The 13,107-nt window shown below is 36.4% G+C and overlaps 1 protein-coding gene across 7 annotated transcripts in view; it reads right to left on the reverse strand.

Moving 5' to 3' along the window:
• The window catches only part of KCNIP4 (potassium voltage-gated channel interacting protein 4), a 422,577-nt gene that overhangs the window by 378,744 nt on the left and 30,726 nt on the right, over positions 1–13,107 (reverse strand). The window contains exons 2-3 of one of the 7 annotated variants that reach the window (XM_054065847.1): positions 5,697–5,807; positions 4,786–4,934 (exon numbers count right to left, since the gene is read on the reverse strand). The exons of 2 other annotated variants lie outside the window; for them this stretch is intronic. In XM_054065847.1, coding sequence (XP_053921822.1) covers positions 4,786–4,933 — 148 coding nt within the window. In that variant the 5' untranslated portion in view covers position 4,934; positions 5,697–5,807. Of the gene's footprint in view, positions 1–4,785; positions 4,935–5,292; positions 5,426–5,696; positions 5,808–13,107 lie in introns of those variants that run through there. 4 more of the 7 variants (XM_054065848.1, XM_054065845.1, XM_054065849.1 and 1 more) reach the window with 4 other exon arrangements.

A 13,107-nucleotide genomic window follows, 5' to 3' on the forward strand; every position in this document is an offset into this window, starting at 1 on the left:
CAACTTATTAGAATTGAATAGTAAAACAATACTAATTTATAGTTCACTGTACTTAAAGAAATACCTAGAGCAATACTGAGCAATGCTCATTTTCCCTGGAAGACAGTTATTTAAAGACACATAGTAAAAAGGGTTTTAATCCTGTAACTTTTCCTAGGTTTAGTAGCTAGCTTACTTAAGATTATCATGTACAACAGAAGCATCATCATCAAATTGTAAAACATTTTCATAAATATTTCAAATAGACAAAATGGGATAAACACTGCTCATTTCTAATTCCCGAATAAATTTCTCTTCTTGTAGTTTTCACAAAATAAAGCTTTTTGTATTGCGTAAAAACATGAAAGGTTCCATTTCTTAGATGGATTTCTGTGTTTGTCTTCAGAGCATTAAATCTCACATATGTTACTCTTTTCAATGGTTCATACATGTAGTAACAGTCTACAAAATCTTATTGAGCATCCAGGAAAGATTTCACAGGGTATGGTCTAATTATTTTACACATTCACCATCTATAATGGAAAGGAGTAGGGGGGTTGGCAAGGGATGTGGTCCTTGTTTTTTTTTCCCACCTCTTCTTCCCTTTCTCCATCTCTTTCTCCTTTTTCTTTTCTTAGAGGCCTCCAGACTCAAAACAGCAATGTCATATGAACTTCAGTTCTAGGAGCACATTTTGATCTACACCATTTACTTCATATTCTTCAAGTAGGGAAGGGTGACTAGGACCAGGCAGATTTCAGTAACTACCACCCCATGCACAAGCAAAAAAAAGAAGATGTTTTCGCTTAGGTAATAAAGTTAGGAAACAACTCATCTCCTAATTAGTAGCCATGATTGTTTGTAATTAAGGCACTAGAGGGCTTTGATACGGGAAAAGACATATACTTTAATCCCTGTATTTATTCCCACTGTCATCAGCGTTTAGCTTTCAGATTGCCTTTGCTCCATAGCTTCACTCAATAGAAAAGGGACAAAATCAGGTACACAAGAATTAATGCTGAGGCGCAGTTTGGAAGAATATTTTAGTCCCAACCCCTGTTCAATACTAATAAAGACTCCCGTTAATTTTGAACAACTGGGAGGAAAAATTCTTTTCATGGGCTGAGATGTGACCAGATTTCAAAGTAGTACTCAATGTATTTCCATAGAAGATGAAAAGGCGAATGGACCACATGGGAAAACTATTCTCCTGTTCACAGTAAGTCCATATTTAAAGAAAAAAAAAAAAAAACAAAAACCAGACAGTACTGAAAATCTCCAAGGTCTTAGAGAATATGAAGTACACTATGGAGAGCAGAACATTTAACAAGTTTTCAAATCACTTGGATTATTTTTTCCTTAAATATTTTGTCAAATGTACTATTTGACAGGGAAAAGAACACACATTGATTACTAGCTTGGAATTATTCCTAAATTATTCATATCTTTACTCATAAGTATGTGGTTCGAAGAAATGCAAACAACATTAAAAACTTTATAAATAAATATTTGATAATTTATAATGGTTTTAGCAGTATGTAAGGCAGACTCAACAGTACAAAACCTCCAAATTTATCTTTGTTTGGACAATTTGTCCTCTTGGTGTGTCTCATTTACATTTTATAAATACTGCAGCACAATGTATATTCATGGCATGGAATAATTAGGAAAGATGCTAATGAGACACTAACTGCCCTAGGTTAACTGAACAGGTTGACAATTTAGGGAAGAGACACTTTTGCTGTTTTTTTTTTAAAATGAAATCCATTTTTCAATGCATGCTTTAAACTTGGTCTCAGATGTCATAGCAGCATGGAGCTCTAACTGAGTTATACCTGGCGGTAGTCATAGTTTGTTCCTCAAGCCTTAGTAAGATGATATCTGCTCTCTGAAACTACCATATGAGGAATTAGTCAAATTACTGAGTCTTGAGAATTGACTAATACAGTATCTTTAGCATAGAATTGTTTCCCATTGACAACTACTTTATTCAATTTACTTTTCTTTAAAATAAAACAAGGTATCTTTTCCTGCTCTCATTTTTCATTTGGAACAGTCACTATTGCATTAGATTAATGATATATAATTACTGCATAGAAAAGGGTTGAGTGTAATTGTCTTTCCAGTATTTATTTTATAACATTCTTCTTACTCCTATGAGAGATGTTGAAGTGGGAAGAGCAGGAAGACATCCCTAGTGCCCAGACGTTCTAAGATCTTATCACAACAGTGAAGACTATTCATTCTGAAAACAGAGTTAAATCATCTGAACATTGCACTTAATCAAATATTTATCTGCTTGCTCCAAATTCATAAATGGAAATTGTCTCTGAAAGTATAATTAATTCTATAAAGTTAAAAGAACATGTTGACAAACTCAGTTTCAAGATCATACAAATAAACTAAAATATGAAAAACAAACTATAAAGGAGAAATAATCTCTGTTTTAAAGAAAGATCAAATATGTGTTAGTTTACAGTATTTCCAGCTACAACCTGCTATAACAGCAATGATTTTCCAAATAATTCAGTATTTCCAGTTTTCATTATTTTTTAAAAATACTAACAAAAATATTTCAGTTGTGTTTTAAGTATTAAATGGTAAGCCTCAACTGCCTAGTGACTATTTTTATACCACTTTACTAGTGTAAGGTACTTAAGACAACCAATGGAGAATCTGATTTGCATAAAGGAACATCTAAGTGGGAATGAGCCACAACAATATCATTTGCAAGCCTACCTCCATCCTGCCGACAGAAAACAGTAGGATAGATCAAGTATCCCTGTAGCTACCATAGCACTGCCACGGGTACTGTGAGGAAGGCTACATTACAGAAGACCTCTGGCTGACTTAACTTATTTCAGAGAATGGATGAGCACCTCCATGGCCAAGCCTAGGGGGTTTCAGAAATGTCCCACTTGTTTATACGTAAGAAATCTTACCTAGCTGCAGGTCATTAATTCAGTGGGATATGCCATATACCTGTATTACAGATGTCAGTAGCTCTAGTACTGAAGACCAAGAAATCCTGTTCAGCGCTGACAGTGAGATCGCCTTGGACAACAGAATAGTGTTGAAGAATGTACCTCAGGTCGTCAGTTCTCTTGAGCCTGATAAATATTCAAATGTTCTTGCAAAGGTATACCTATAGGAATATGCTTTATATCATTTGGTACTAGATAAAGAAAAATTAATAGCTTCATTTTGAGTTAATTGCGTGTCAGATTCTGATTTTGTTTATGTTGGAGTAACCCAGAGTAACTTAATTGAGCCCTATTTTACAGTGATTTATATATCTGCCAATTCATTTTACCAAGACAAAACATATCCTTAATTCTACCATTACTTATCAACTGTTTTAAGATCCTTTCCAGCAGTGCCACTGTTCAGTCACTTTAAAGATACTGAAGACTCAGACCTATTAACTTCAGTGCAAATTGCTTTAGATTCACACACCATTTCTAGAGAGAGGGTTCCTTAGGCCTACAGAGACCGCTGATAAATAAACCAATGAAAAAAAATCCTACAATTCCCATGTAACAAAAAGATGGATGTATTGAAAGGGTTACAGCAAATTCCTTTTTGCTTCATTAGCTCCAGTAACAATACAAAAAATAAAAAAAGTGCAAAGAATTATATGTACAAATTGATACAGTAATCAGAAATCAAACACATGGAAATATTAGCTGAAAGATTTAAAAATGAGTGGCCAAGAATAGCTAAATGATTACTCTTAAGATTAAAAGGTGTATCAAATACCCGTTTTCTTGGATAATACAATGATAAAGGCAGTTTTAAACCAGAAGTATGTTGTATTTAAACAGCTTGTTTTTTCTAAATGCTGAAACTAAGCTAATGGAGTATGTTCTTCAGAGTAAATATGTAAATAAAATATCACTCAGAATACGGTGACTTAGCTTTTCATGACAAAACAGTGTCATGCTTTTTTTTCATCCTGTTTGCCATAAATTCAATATACTGAGGGCTTTTATTGCCATAAAATGTGCACAAAGTGATAAAAAATGCTGCCAAAACACATGGGAGTTGTTTGGGGCACTGTTTTTGGTTTGTTTTTACATAATGTTGCAAAGTACAAATATGATGGTAAAAAGAGGAATCAGTGCTGAATAAGATCCTTAACAGTCTGTATGTTCCTGAAGAAAATAATGTGAAGCAGATTAACCATCACTTCAGGATAGTTGCTGTTTAATTTATTATTCATAAAACAGCTATACTTTCTATGGGTGAGATATTTCACAGCCAACTTCCAATTCAAAAAGAAGCATATCTTTCAGTATATATTAACAGGTACAGTACCTCACATTATTATGCATGAAAGTGACAGGATGTTACCCTTCTCCATTTCCTCAAAGACAAAGGGATCAATCATGTAATTTCCAAGTAAATATACTCTGACAGAGATCAAAGGAGGTTTTACACATCAAAACATATTTTTGGGTTGGGTCCTGATAAATTGATAAATTTAATTACTGGGATTTTACATTTAATCATTTATCTCCTGATTGAAGATGGGGTTCTTTTGCAGACCTTTTTTGCAGACCATGTATTTTGATGCAAAATGATTGCTCATGCAGTACAATTATTTATATCGCATTATAATAAAGCACCTTCAATCAAAGCTGTACCATTTTTAATCTCTTTGCACAATAGACACATGACAGTAGAGACTTTTTGTACCTGTAACTTCACTGATGCTAAATTCAGTAATACCCCTGTATCAAAAGAACAGAATTCTTGGAAAGATAGCAATTTCTCCTACACAAAAAAATTCAATAGGAAAGGTACCTTTAGAGCTCAAACTTTTCCAGGCAAAAATCCGCTTTATCAAGCAGCAATTTCTGAGCAATTTCTTGCAGTTTGCAGGCTTCTGATGATACTGTTGCAAATCTTCATTCTCTTCATGTGTTTTCTTCTCAGGGGCTAACACTTCCATCCTAAACAAAAACTTAACCTTTAGTTTTCCTGAAGGGTATATACACAACTTAAATCCATAGTCTGGGGATAAGGAAGATGGGGGAAAAGAGAGGAGATGGACTCGGGTTAAAGGGAAGAGCTTTAGGACCTCCTTCACCATTATTTTTAGCTCATACATTCTTAGCATTAATTAACTTAAATTAAATTATTGTATTCATATTTTTGTTTTGAATTATTCATCTAGAACATGAATGTATTTGTAAAAAATACAGACAGGGAAAAAATCAGATTTTATCTACTATTTTACAAAACTGATTTTATTTATATGATATCAATTATATAATAACTTTAGATGGTAAATAAATATTTACCTCTTACCTTAATCAGTTGTTTAGGTAAAGGAAATAATATAATCCTCTATGCATGAACCTATGATCCTTCCTATCTCAGCTTTCCTTACATCAGTGTCATAGAGGAGAGCTGCATTCCTCTAGCTGTTATTGAAAGACAGCTGCTCTACCCAGAAAAGATGAATAGTTGGGTTTCTGTGCTGCCTTAATGCCACTGTCACTCAAATGCAGAAAAGCAGCTGAGCCACTTAAAGCCAGTTGTACACTTGGGGACCATTTCTCTACACTACCTTCTGATTTACACAGGCAAACCAATACATTCCTATATGACATTTTTCTTGATAGACTGCCACTTTGAAGGAGCCGATGGCCATGAGCAACACACTGACTGGGACCTACTCTGGGGCCACAAACCCAAGAAAAGGCACCTACCCAGTGCTCCCGGACTTTCGTGCTACTCCGAGGTCACGCAGTGGTCCTAAACAGCATTCCCATTTGCTCTTCAGCGAGCTCCAGCCTGAGATGCTGAGGAGATGACTGCTGCTGAGGACAGAACCAGACTGTGAGCTGCGGCAGCCCTTTGACAACCAGCCATAGACTGCACCAGGGGAGCTACTCTAATTACAAACAATAAGTGCACCCAGCCAGGAACAGGACACCAAAGTAGTCCCTATCTCACTTCTCTCCTTTTCCCTCACACTGCGCTCTCAGCCTCAATCTAACAACATTAAACACATTTTAAATTCTAAAGACAGAAAGTAAGAAAGAGTCAAAGAAAAAAAACTTGCATTGGTCACAGTACATACCAGAGTTTGAGCAATGAAGCTTCTATTGATTATGCAAAACAATCAAGGAACAAATTTCAATTTCCTGGAATTTATTTTTTAAAATATACTAGAATTCCAAGGTTTTTTTTTAACCAGTCTGCTTTCCATCTAACCAAATTAACCATAATGTCAATTACATAAATTAGCAAGTTTCAGGTATGCATAATTCCCTGCACACATTTGAAGCATGGCCTAAGTACTTCACTTTGTGCAGTACATTACACCCAATCCCCCATACCTAGCTATAACAACTGAAGACATGTCAGATCTATCAGCACAGGCTAGGGTGAAGGCTTTTAAGCACATTAATGCCACGCCTGGAAACAGGCTATCAATCACCAGTGAATTCTATTCATAAAAGCAGAGAAGCATGAGCCTTAATAACTGACTTTTAAGCAGCCAAAGTAAGGGGAAGCACTTCCGTTCAGATTCATATCTAGGGATATATTTCAGGCTCATTGCTATTTAGAACTGAACGAGGCTTGAATTTGCACTATTGGAACAGTTCTTGCTGGTATAGCATCCTTTGAGTCCCACAGCATGACACAGCATTCCAGTCATGGCTGTATTCCCATCACAAGTCGCCACCAAAGTGAGCTGAATTTCAATCTGGTAACAGAGTTTTTCAGAAACTTCTGAAACTTTAGTAAACTTGTAGTTCAAGCATATTACATAGCTCTCTTATCGTATCTTTCAAAGGTGCTCTTCTGAGAATACATATTGATTTTACATTGGTGTTTTACTGTGCTAAGAAATACATTTTTACCACAAAAGATAAAGTTTGGATCTCCAGACGAATCATGGAACAGAATTTTGAGTTGCAAGAAGAAAGCATCAATGTAAGTTACCGTAATAGTAAAAAAATAGGTAATAGTAATACCTATTTTTAAAAGATAATGATTTCGACTATTTCTGCATTCCATCTTCGAACAAAACTAACATGTTCTAGAAAGAGTTTGTCCCTCAGAAAACTGGAGGTTTACTTCTGATCAGAACCTGCGCAGGGCATCCACAGGAAGTCACCTTGGTGGAACACATCTATATCACTCCTGCCCAGTGCAAAGAGAAAACTAATACTATGTCCAGCAGCACTGGAACATAGCATCATGTAGCATAGTCCCAAACAGCTAAAATTAGAAAGTGCTATTGAAATAATTTAAATTAAAGCTTTCTTGATATAAACCCTGCTTGCCCATGTAAAGGTCAACTACAAAATTCTTGGTCCACCACCTCAAATGCCAGCTCTCATGACATATTCTGTCATATGCCTCAGAGTGCCAGTTCAGAGATGCCTCACCTCAGAGATTCATTCATTCAAAGGTAATATAAATGGGAGTAGCAGACATAAGAGCTGAGACAAGCATCAGGGAAAATTATGCCATGATGGGATAGTAAACAGGAGTGCACACTGCCTAGACATGGAGCAACTCTGTCCTGACAATCAGTGGGAGAGGGTTGCTGGATATTACCCCATATCACCATTTGAATAAGGTCTTCAGGGCAAGAATACAGAGGAGTTTTGCCAGAGATGGGATATATGAAAACAGAAATTCAATTACACTACTCAAAGATATAGACAGGCAGAACCCTGGTTGGAATCTTCAGCATTTGCTTGTGTGCAGCTGAAACTTTTGTCTTATTTACCATAATGCGAAGAGCTTCTCTTGAGATTTAACTCTAGAAAGTATTTTCCCTAAAAATGGTTCAGAATATGCCAAGGAGTTCAGACTACACTGTAACTGTTTCCTTACTTCAAACCTAATCAACTCCATATTAATGTTCTTCTATAATAGAAGTACAGATGAATCAGATTTTCTTCGAGGACATAATCATCATGCTAGAGTTTTGTAGTGAGATTAAAGTAAACTTAAGATGCAGAATAGTAAAGTTCAAGGCATCACTGAATTTTTTCAAGCAAATGATACTCTGTCTCATGCATCCATAATACTTATTTTATAAAGGGAATTAACATCACTATTCTGAAGCAATGTACTTGGTTTAACTCTTTATCCTCTGTGAATCACGTGCTCTGACTTTGAGAAAAGGAAATGGACTGGTAGTGATTTCTACATTTACAAACCCAAGTCCTGTACAAAAATTGTTACATGCAATACTGGAGAAAAATTGTCCTGTTGTAAGCAACATGAGAAAAGCATCATGTGTGAAAAGGATTTTAATCCAGACTGCATAGGATCCTCCCTTTCCCTAAGTACATTGAATCATTGAATAACTTTGGTGAAATGAAAAAGGGCATCAAAGGGCATCTGGGAGTATATTAATTGTGGGTGATGAGTGGAAGGCTGAATCCTTCAGCATGTTCAGATATGAATCCAGTTTCTAAAATTAATGCATATTGTTCAGGAAGCACCTACTGGGGACTGATATATAGAAGTTATGGAGCCTGGGCAACTCCAGGATCTGAGGACGGGGAGATCTTCCACCTGAGAGTAGTAAAACAGGTAAGAAAGAAAATAACCAGAACTATGTCATAGACATAGTTGTATCAATAAGACAAATGTGGAGAAATGGCCTGCAAAAACCTTGCAATGCCTTTGCTGTGAGCTTCTACTTACACATTAATGCAGAAATAACTGGGAACCTGCACTCATCTTGACCACATGCCTATAGTGAGGGAAGGCAAAATTCCTACTGCAGCAATAGTGCATGGAAATGGGGACTACCTAAAGAAAGCAGGTTGTTCATTATTTCACATTACTTGATTTCATCTGTAATCAGTTACAGCCAAAAATAAAGCTGGGTTTCTAGATAAAAAGCTGCTAATTTCCTATTGATGGCTAATGGCATTTATGAGTGATCTAAATCATGTCAGTGATATACTTCAGAGTCACAAGCTGATGAATCATGTAAGTGCTATGAGATGTCCCACAGCTACACACATTTTGAGGAATATTTATTGGAGCTAGAAAGGAATATCTTTTAATTGGAAGTATAAGAACGTGGCTGCAATAATAACATGTATGTAAGTTGTTTCTTACTATTGCTTGTTGCAATTTAAACTTTGGGAATATGAAAGCGAACATTCGGTGGACTTATTGCAAACTAGATATTTCTTCACTTGATAATGAAATAGCAGTTGGAAAGACCAGAGGCAAAATGGCTCAGGAATCTTACAGATGAAACAGTCAAAAATGACATGATATCTATGTTTTTTTGGCAGAATCTTTACAGAGCTTAGTTGATTACAGTAGCACAACTACTTCAAGAAGCTTCACTGATGACTACATGGTCTTGTAAGAGTCTTTAAGAGAGAAATAAGGATAAGGGAAGATCAAGTGATGTCATCCATCTGGACTTGTGCAAAGCATTTGACACTGTCCTCCTCCATGACATCCTTGTCTCTAAATCGGAGACATATGGACTAGAGGGATGGAATTCTTGGTGGATAATGGATTGGCTGATGGTCATAATCAGAGATTTGTAGTCAACAGCTTGATGCCCATGTGGAGACTGGTGACAAGTGGTATTCCTCGGGGGTTGGTATTGGGACTGTCTCTGTCTAACTTTTTGTCAGGGACTTGAACAGTCAGATTGAGTGCACCATCAGCAAGTTTGCTGATGGCAAGAAGCTCTGTGGTGCAATCAAAATGCTAACCGGAAGGTATGCCACCCAGAGAGACCTTAACAGCCTTGGGCCTGTGTGAACCTCATGAAGTTCAACAAAGCGAAGTGCAAGGTCCTGTGCATAGGTCAAGGCAGTCCCAAGCACAATTACAGGCTAAGCAGAGAACAGATAAATAGCAGCCTCGAGGAGAAGACTTGGGGGTGTTAGTTGATGAGAAGCTAAACATGTCCAGGCAACGTGTGCTTGAAGGCCAAAAAGTCAACTTCATCCTAGGCTGCATCAAAATAAGCATGACCAGCAGGTCAAGGGAGGTGATTCTTCCCCTCTACTCCACTCTTATGAGACCCAACCTGGAGTACTGGATCCAGTTCTCAGGACCCCAACGTAAGAAAGACATGGACCTGATGGAGCAGGTCCAGAGGAAGGCCACAAAGATAATTAGAGGGCTGGAGCACCTTCCTCTTGAAGACAGGTTGAGAGAATCAGGGTTGTTCTGCCTGGAGAACAGAAGGCTCTGGCGAGACCTTAGAGCAGCTTTCCAGCACCTAAAGCTAGCGAGGGACTTTTTTTACAAGGGCATGTAGTGATAGGACAAGGGGTAACAGTTTTAAGCCGAAAGCGGGTAGATTTAGATCAGATACTAGGAAGAAATTCTTCATTATGAGAGTGTTGAGGCACTGGAACAGGTTGCCCAAGGAAGCTGTGGATGCCCCTTCCCTCGAGGTGTTCAAGGCCAGGTTGCATAAGGCTTTGAGAAACCTGGTCCAACGGAACGTATATCTGCCCATGCTGACAGGTTGGAAGTAGACGATCTTTAAGATCCCTTCCAATCCAAACCATTCTACGATTCTATGAAATTGCTAACGTCAAAAATGAAGCTATGCTAAACCACTGATGCCTCCGGAAGACTTTAGGCCACTACAGATTGTAGCTATAAGTTAAAAAATTAATACTGAAAAATAGGGCATGGAACCAGTCCTGGATGAATCCAGTCCTGGATGAACGAGTGAGTGACTGCTGACATATTAAGGAAGATTATAATGAGATGCTTCAGAGAAAATGCAGGGTTTGGATTTGTCTTTTTTTTCAGCAGAAGCAGTTTTTAATAGTATTTTATGATATCCAGTTTTGGCAGATGAAGAAAAGGATTTTTGAGTGGAAGGAAAATCTCTTTCTGCTCTGTAAAATGAAAGATGCAACACAAAAAGATTAGAAGCAAAAATATATCATCTATTTATTTACCTCCATTGTATAGTGATCACTAAAGTTTTGCATTAATTTGAGCTCCATTAACATCCTTTTATGAAGACCTTTTCAATGTGTTTTTTTTGTCTATTTATAGATAAAATTCAAGATGTCCATCCTCTGCCACTGAGATGGACACGGGCAGAGGGAGGTCAGAAGGATAGCTTTAGTAGGGTAAACATGCCAAGACTATAGTCAACTGATCCATTTTATTGTCAGAATGATATGCTCTGATACTAAAAAAGGAAAGTAACATAGCTGATAGTGCCATCAATATGGCTGTAGCTGGTGAAGCATTAATGAGTGTATTGAAATGTTTAACTTCTTAAACAAAGAATTTTTATGTTATATTCACTGGATGAATACACCAAAGTCTTACATGTCTACATACAGATGGATATGGTTTTGTACATTTGTATATCATCATGCTTTTACAAGAAAATCACCTATTTTAAAAGTCTGAAAATTCACATAGATGAGAATAAAGGCTGATGAGACTAATTACTGTAGCTTTCAATACGTATTATGGTATGGCCTTGTGTATAAGTAGTTACAAATACTGATATAACAAGATGCTACTTTAGAATTAACAGAATGTGAAACTGGTCCTAAACTGTGTGAAATCAGGATACCTGTTTGTATCAAAAGCAATATCATGAGCGTTGACATTGGGTAGGATGTATAAAAAGTAGGGGAAACAAATATAAATAGATTATTTGATTGACTCCTGTAAACATATGGAGTTGCCAACAAATTCTGAAAAGGAATTACAGAATTTGCTGTTGGAAATTATCTTCTCTTGGTTTGTGTCATTATTTTTACAGGATTTTACAAGTAATCTTACTTATCAGCAACATTAATAATTACATTCTATAATTTATAGTAATCAGAAAGTCATAAACAATGTTCTCTATAATAAAAGAACATGCATTTTGCTTCCAAACAGCAAGAGGTATTCATTTTTAAACTGGAGTTGAGTTTCTGATATGGACAGGATACAATCTCTCCCTGCCACTGGCTTTGAATTCTGCTATGGGCCCTACATCTGTTGTGTTCAAACATATTAACATAAACAACAGAAGACTCCCAGTTAAATCCTAACTATTGAAGCTCAGTTCCAGATTATGATCAGTGATATATTTGCTTTTGTTCAGGCTCCTAATTAGCCCAATATTTGTCAGAATATTCCTAGAAGCTCTCTGGAATTTCCTTTATTTGTGGATCTTTATAATTGTCACATCATTCATAAATAAAGAACCAAGAAACAAATTATCCATCTTTATTTTCTGGCATGGAGTTTTCAAAATGCAACGAGAATAGGTCTGTCCAGGACATGTAAATGTATCTTTTTCCCTCTAAACTTATAGGCCACTTGGTACAGCATAGAGATAAGGTGATCAGTTCTCACATACTAATTTAAATCACTTTTTATAATGCCACAGAATTAAGAACATAATCAGTAAACCTCAGAGGGACAGTGACTCATTTATGAACATCTAAATATGCAAATGCATATTAAACTAGCTTGCAAAGTTTTCACAGGCAAATTAAATACAGGAGAAATAAACTACCTTTTCAGCACAACTGAGGGCGCTCTTCCTATCTACTGGATGTTACACCTTTCAGCCACCTTTCTGCAACAGTGAGTAACACCAAGTGGTAGTATAGCACCAGTTAACAAAAAGGGGCAGAAACCTGACTCCTGTCCAAAAAAAAGCCCTGCTCATCAGAAAGCGTGCCGCAAAGAGGGCAGCACTAACAAATGAATCTAACTGAAAAATGACAAAATATTTCTACGATTCCTTTTTTTTTACCTGTCTGTTTTCATAAAAAAATATTACTAGCATCCAAAATTATTATTGCTAAAGTATGGGCTCTTGCATCTACAGTATTATCAGACTTAAACAGCTAAGAATAAGAAAACGCTATAATAAATCATCTATAAAATGAGCTCCTAACTGGTACAAACCAATCATTGTTGCTGTCTTTTATTCACTGAAGAAAAGGAAGAAAATCTGAATTATTTTAGATGCTATAATGCCATGTTGATAAATAAACTCCTTTAAATGGTTAAAAAAAAAGATAAATTAAAAAAAAAAAAAAGGAGAAAGGGGTGCAACCGAACAATTAATTGGAAAACTGAAATCAGAAGCTCCTAGAAATTGATTTGACCATGCGTAGTATTTTA

This window comes from Cuculus canorus, chromosome 4, assembly GCF_017976375.1.
Source record: "Cuculus canorus isolate bCucCan1 chromosome 4, bCucCan1.pri, whole genome shotgun sequence".
In the NCBI taxonomy this organism is placed as follows: domain Eukaryota; kingdom Metazoa; phylum Chordata; class Aves; order Cuculiformes; family Cuculidae; genus Cuculus; species Cuculus canorus.